At 26.7% G+C, this 7,425-nt stretch overlaps 1 protein-coding gene across 1 annotated transcript; it reads left to right on the forward strand.

Moving 5' to 3' along the window:
* Positions 1 to 1,350: 1,350 nt before the first annotated feature.
* Positions 1,351 to 1,752, forward strand: LOC126678583 (uncharacterized). The gene has a single exon (XM_050373478.1). It carries the CDS (start codon positions 1,351 to 1,353, stop codon positions 1,750 to 1,752), a length of 402 nt encoding a protein of 133 aa, XP_050229435.1.
* The last annotated feature ends 5,673 nt before the right edge of the window (positions 1,753 to 7,425 follow it).

The following is a 7,425-nucleotide window of genomic DNA, read 5'->3' on the forward strand; positions in this document are numbered from 1 at the left end:
AAAATCAAAATTTTTGCATTCGGCTATTTAAAAAAAGAGTTAATTCCATAAAAAATTGCAACATTTATACGAAATTTCATTTTAATTACAACCTTTAAAAGTTGGCATTTAAAGGCACGACCTTTCATTTTGTTTCAAATCTATCACCAAAGTAAAATTCGGTGTATTTTTTTAACGAAAAATCACTAATCCTGCATACTCTAGCCGAAAGATAATAATATTTGGTGTCGATTTGGGTCTTTAATTAATGGTTTAATGAAGAATTTATCAAAAAAATTACACTAAAATGATAGATTTGAAAGAAAAAAAATGAAAGGTAATGGTTTTATATGGCAACTTTTAAAAGTCGTGATTAAAATGTAATTTCGTGTAAATGTTGTGATTTTTGTATGGAATTAATCCTTAGAAAATAAAACAACAGTAAATATGATGTAAGTTCGGTAACAAACACTTATAGTTGAGATTATACAAGAAACAAATTGTCTCTGACACTTGTAGGAGTGGTTATAACCGCCCCTATATGAAAAAACCACCCATATATCCGGATTTAAAAAAAAATACAGTAAGGAGGGTCGGCTAACATTCCTCGACCTCTTGGTTCCGCCCTTTGCTACGGTCGAAAAAAAGTCAAAAACAAATAGATTTTTTTAAGTAGAATAAGCAAAAAGTTAAAAGAAAACAATGAAGCTTAATTATCGGTCATTTAGACTGCGGATAAAGCATTTAATATGATTGAAGTTTGTTAAATATAAATGGCGTATAAACTTAAGTTGGAAAGGATTATTAATAAATAAATTGATAATCTTTTTTGAACTTCAACAAAGTATAGAAATTGATGTAAGTCATGATCATAAAGGGGATTCTGAGCATTTTCTTGCAAAGCACATATTAAAATAAGCATCCTTGCGACGCAATCTGTATAATATTCACAATTCACATTTGTATTATATCTGGCTAGCTAGTCATGACTTAAAATGTTTTCTTTTCATATTTATATATTTATGGTCAAACATCTAGAAGAACATATCTCAATACTTAATAATTATGTTCTCCCCGGATGATTTTTTACATCCAATTAATAATTTCATGAATTAATAAGTTATTTAAAAACATTTGTATTTATTCTATTATTATTTTTTTATAACAAAAACCAAATTTTATTGTAAACCAAGTAACCTTTATTTGAATTTCACGGTCAAACCGACTTTTCTGACTAAAATAATTAATTTCATTTGGCTTCACATCATATGCTATAAAAGAAAACTCTTCTTTTTCAACTCTCACAAAAAGAAACCCTAAACACATACAAACTACAAATATCTCTTCTCTATTTCAAAAACTTCAACATAAATGGAGCTAATTTCTACACCATTAAACAGATTTTGGAGGAGACGAAGAAATCGCTATGAAAAATTAGATGGATCGGGAACAAGAGGGAGAAAGAATATGAAGGTGATAAGATTTGGCGGAGGAGATAAAAGCAATAGTCCGCCGCGACGTAGGGGTTGGAGGATGAAAGCCGTAAAGAAGCTAAAAATATTGAAAATCGCTTGCTTTTATCCTTTGAATTTAATAAGGAAGGTGAAGAACGCTTATGTTAATATGATGGTTCATTTGAGTAATGATAGTCATGTTTTTGGAAATAAAAGAATTCCTAAAGCCAGACAAGCTTCTCCAATTGCTTATTCTAATGAAGAATTTGAAACTAGGATGGTGTATGAGATTTATAAAGCTCTCAAAGCTACTCAATGATGATGATAATTGGCGGAATCAGAATTCTTATTCAAAGGAGGTGAATTATATTTTTTCTAATTTTTCAAGTCAAACGGTATTGTGTGGCTAAAGTTATAGATAAAAAAATCGAGCGACATAAAAATAATAATAATAATTATGGAGACGCAAAAATAATAATTATGGAGACAACTTAACTATATGCATACGATCTTTAGCATGTTTAAGAGAACGGATCCACCCGTCCCGTCCCGTCCCTCCGCTCCTGAAAATGATGATTCTAAGATTAATTTGTGATTTTATTTTTTCATTTCTTGTATAGTAATTAGTTTGTTTAGTTATGTGTATTTTTTTTTCCGTTAGGGTTTTTAAGTCCATCAATTAAGGATTAAATCCCATTTCTTGATTTCGCTTAATGTTGGGATATCTATGTTCCCTTGTTTTGTAGTAGTTTATTTTATCATTCTTTTTGTTAAATTTAATGATCTGTTATGAAAACAAATGTGTCATTATATTGGCTAGCTGGAAATCTGTAATTCATTATTGTGTATTATGCCAGACGATTGGTTGTCTCCATTCCTATGCCCCATTTGTGGATAACTTTATTAAAAAATTTAAATATAATGGTAAATATAATGATATTAACATAATTATCATAATGATATTGATAATTTATGTTTTTTTTTTATCACAATCAAAGAAAAATTCAACTTTATAAAAGCTGGAAAAGAAAAATTGAGCAACATTGGTATGAGCCGATTCTCTGGATAATCCAGATGTCAAACTGGCCCAAGATTCGGAAATTGTATTAGTTTTTTTTTATTTTTAAAAGCTGAGAATGCGCGGGTTCGATTCCCGCTACCCGCTTGTAAAAAAAAAATTATACTATTTGTAAAAAAGAAAAAGTAATTGACAACATTTGTCAGAAAAACTCAATTTTTAAAAATATTTGCTGAAAATATTCCGGATTTGAAAATTTACATTTTTACTTTTTTTTAAAATTTTAATTTTTTACTTTAATTTTTTTTAAAAAAACTTCGTTTTTTAGAAACTATTTGAAACTGTCTCATAAATAGTTTCAAAAATATGAATTTATAAATTGGTCTAAACCTTTTGAAATATATTAGAAACGGGTTTTTAAAATGCTTTTAAATTACTATTTTAAAAATCGTTTGAAACTCCATTAAAAACATTCTTCAAAACAATTTATAAAAAGTTGTCAAAATATTATTGAGATTATTTTAACAAAGTATAATGATGAGCCTAATTTTTCAATTGCGTTTGTGTTTTTTGACAATCAGTAGTCTAAAACTGGCATTACGCTATTTCATTGACAAAGACTAACAATATCAAGTGATCGGCTGACTTGTGTAGCCAACGAGCTCATTCGTTAAGCTGTGTTTTGGGCACAAGCTCTATCCTAATAGCAATTCGGTAGAAGTTCCTATTAGGCAGATGGAAACGTCTATGATAATTTCAAGTTTTTTTTGGCAATCATGAAGAGAAACCTATCTTTATTATCTGACTACTCTTCTTCGACTTGTAAAACACTAAGAGCTTAGTCTACATGTCAAATATAAATGATATATTTGAACCTTTATCATAGTGGACAAAATCAAATTTTAAAAAAAAATGAATATAATTGAAATCGGAAATTGGATTAATGGAGTAAAATTGATGATTCAAAAGTTTGAGATGCCATCAAGAAAAGTTAAAAATATGGAATATTTTTGAATGGTTAAACTTATATTATTATTTATTCGGAAAAGTTTCCTTGAATTCAAATGGCTTCTATTTTTCTCTTCTTCTTACTAATTAATTAACTAAAGAACAATTTATATTTTCAAAAGTATTTTTTATTTGATTAATGGTTGCACCAGTTCGACCGGTTGAACTGTTAGCTGATAATCATATAAGTTTGATTATTTGTTCAATTTTGTGAATATTGGTAAAACAGAATGTACAAATGACGTGACACAACAATTATTAAAATACTAATAAATTGATTGGATTGGAGCAATAATGATCTTACTCGAGTTGGTTCGAGTTAAAAGAAGTATAAACTAGCTTCCACTTAAAGCTGTAGCAATCTCGTTGTTCAGTTGATAACATTTCCAAAAGTAGGTACGTATAAACTATCTTACTCGGTATATACTCTTTCTACTCACTCAACTTTACATGATGCAAACACAATAATCTTTCTTTTTGTCTCAACCTTTGTCATTAATCATAGACAAAATTGTCACGTCCATATTATAATTCTGAGTTTGAATTTCTAAGATTTTACTTTTAGTTCTTTCATTGCAAAAAATATTTTTAATAAATATATTCCTATCTATATTCCACAATAATTTTTGCAATTTGGATAGTAATTTGTACGCATAGATAGATAAATTTATTATTTTAACTTATGTAATTCAATTAAATATTATTTTATTTTTAATTAATTTTCACCACTTTCTTTATATTCTTTTAATCATCACTAATAATCACTTTATCTAATAAAAAATTAACAATAAATTTATAAAATGTATTTGATTATTATTTTTAAAATCTACAACTAATTATATTGAATCTTTTAAATAATTAAATAGGATTATTATTCAAAATAACCATAAGATTATCAATTTAATTATTATTCTTAATCGTTTTTTACAATATAAACTTCACCTATATTTATGAGTTAGAGACTTAGAGTGACTACTAAAGTAACATATCATAAGCCTATGTCATTTATAAAGAATTAATTTTTTTTTCAACTTACAAAGAAATTTGATCATATTTTGAAAAATAAAAAGTTGGTTTATACTTTAAAGAATACATAATCATTTAAAAATTATTAATTTTATTCTATTTTTAATATTATGGTTCGAACCATTTTTGTAAAATAGAGCGAAAAATAATTTAGATATACCCCTTCACATCGCTTACATAGTCTAAATAAATTTTAATATTTTAAAAAGGTATTAAAAACTGTAATAGAAAAATAAATTTGATGAAAAGTTTCTCTTTTTTCCATCATCTTTATCAAACACATAAACCAGTCTCAAATTTGAAATATATTTGTTAATATAAATTCGACTTTACGTAAATGTAATTTTATTTTTTAAAAAGTAGATTTAAAAAAAATAAAAAAATTAAACCAACCAAAACGAATTGCAATTTAAAGAATTAAATTTCAAACCAAATTGAATCGAAAAGTTCGTTACCCTGTTGGCTCGGTTATTTAGGTTCAACCAAACCGGAACTTTTTTTATTATATTGAACCACACTATATATTTTTTATTTTTTCAAGATCGAATTTAATTGAAATTTTAAAATTAACAATTTTAAACCGAACTAGTCAGCTCGATTTGGCCATATTTTAGTTTTGGTTATTTTGGTTTCGTTTACATTAGAACTCAATAAATTGTTTATATGTCCAAAACTTAACCAAACGGAAAAATTAAATTATTCTATATTAGAAACCAAGTCGAACCAATTAATTATTTTATTTTTTCATTTAAATAATTGATATTTTAAACCAAACTGAATCGGTTGGTTTAATCATTTTTTGGCTCGGTTTTATATTACAATTTAACTAATAATTTTATGTCCAAAACCAAACCGAACCAAAAATTTGATTCTTATAATATCAAACCAAACTAAGCCAAAAAAATTTGTTCTTAGAACTCGGCGTTATTAGCAGTGGCGGATCCAGAAATTTTTTCTGGTGGGGTCTATATATTAAAAAAATTATTATTATTATTTTTGATGGATTTTTATATAATAAAAATATTGCATTATTACATTGTTAGTCAGATATTAAATACATCACTTCAGTATATATTACTAAATAATCATTCAAACACTAATTCTCATTTGATTATAATATCGAGTTAGATAAACAAAGAAATAAACAATTGTTAGAACTTTTTTAGGAAACAATAATTACAAGATTTAATTGGAGATTAATTTATTATTTGTATAACTTCCCAATATTATTTGCTGAACAAAATAGATATGCTTTGATTAAATTATGAATTATTAAATAAAATTAATAATTAATAATTATATATTTATGTAATTTATTAATTAAAAACTATGTATTCTTTAATCAATTTTTAATTACATTATTTAAAATTCTAATTTATAAATTTTTAATTTTAAATCTAATACTTGTGAATATTCTCATAGCACTCAGTATATATAATCCAATCATTTCCATTACCAAGTAGTATGAATGTGTCAACTTAAGGTTTTATAAGTTAAGAATTCAAATTTTCAATTATAATTTTACATGTATATTTTTTTCCTCAAAAAGGGTGGGGTCCATGGACCCCATCCTCTAAGCTACAGATCCGCCTCTGGTTATTAGAGAATTTGTTTTTTCAAACCCACTTAATTAAACTTGACGATTTTATAAATAATTAAAAAATAAGATAAAATTGATGATTTTAAAAGTTTTAAATATTAAAGTTGATAAAATAAAATATTTTTAGATGATTAGACTTTTAAAAAGATTTTAAAAAATTAAAATATATCATTCAATTGTATCGGTGAAATGTGTTTTATCTTCCCATAGAATAAAAATAACCCTATAAGTTTTTCATGAACGAGAGATATAACCCTATGTTCAAAATTTAAATGGTAGTGAATCAGTCATCTTTTTAGTTTTTATATATAGACTTTACAATAGGCTTAATACATAGTTTGACCCCTGAATTTGTACCCTTTTACCCATCTAACCTCTAAACTTAACGTCTCACCTATCGAACCTCTGAACTTGTTAAATAATCCGATTTGACCCCTGAACTTGATAAATTTGTAAATATTGAACCCTTCGTGTTCACCTGTCACTTGAAACATTCTAGAAGAAATTGTGTACGGAGGGGTTCAATGTTTACGTATTTATCAAGTTCGGGGGTCAAATCGGGTTATTTAACAAGTTCAGGGGTTCGATAGGTGAGACGTTAAATTTAGGGGTTAGATGGGTAAAAGGGTACAAGTTCAGGGGTCAAATTATGTATTCAGCCCTTTACAATACGTAACTTGTTATGCAAAGAGTAGACACTTTTACATCCATATAAGGCCAAATGTTGTAAAAAAGTCAAACCTTTCACAAAAGTTTCATAAAAGTCCCGATCTTTCAATTTTGTCGATTTTGACCAAAAACTGATTATTTGGTTTCACAAAAGTCCCGACCTTTCAATTTTGTCGATTTTGGCCAAAAATGAATTATTTGGTTTCACAAAAGTCCTGACCTTTCAATATTTGGCATGCCACATGGCGCCACATAGGCAAATTGAAATCAAATTGAGAGTTGACCACAATTGAAACCAAATAATTTATTTTTGGCCAAAATCGACAAAATTAAAAGGTCAAAACTTTTATGAAACTTTTATGAAAAATTTGCCCTTTTTATAACATTTGGCCTCCATATAAACATAGCATATTGGCCAATATATAAATATTAGATTACATTTCCAAACTTGTATGAAGCAATCTGATTTGAGGTCATTGTCAATTCAGGTCATGGCCATAATTAAGAATCACTTAGAAAAATGGGAAAAGAAAATGAGAATGTGGTAGTTAGTTTTGTAACTAGAAAATTATGCCTATTATTATTATTAGCAAAAGGAAGCAGTAATAGATGTGGGTGCAAATAATATGCTTACATGTATATGAAATCATAAAAATAAATTATATCATTTA

Source organism: Mercurialis annua, linkage group LG4 (assembly GCF_937616625.2).
Source record: "Mercurialis annua linkage group LG4, ddMerAnnu1.2, whole genome shotgun sequence".
NCBI lineage: Eukaryota > Viridiplantae > Streptophyta > Magnoliopsida > Malpighiales > Euphorbiaceae > Mercurialis > Mercurialis annua.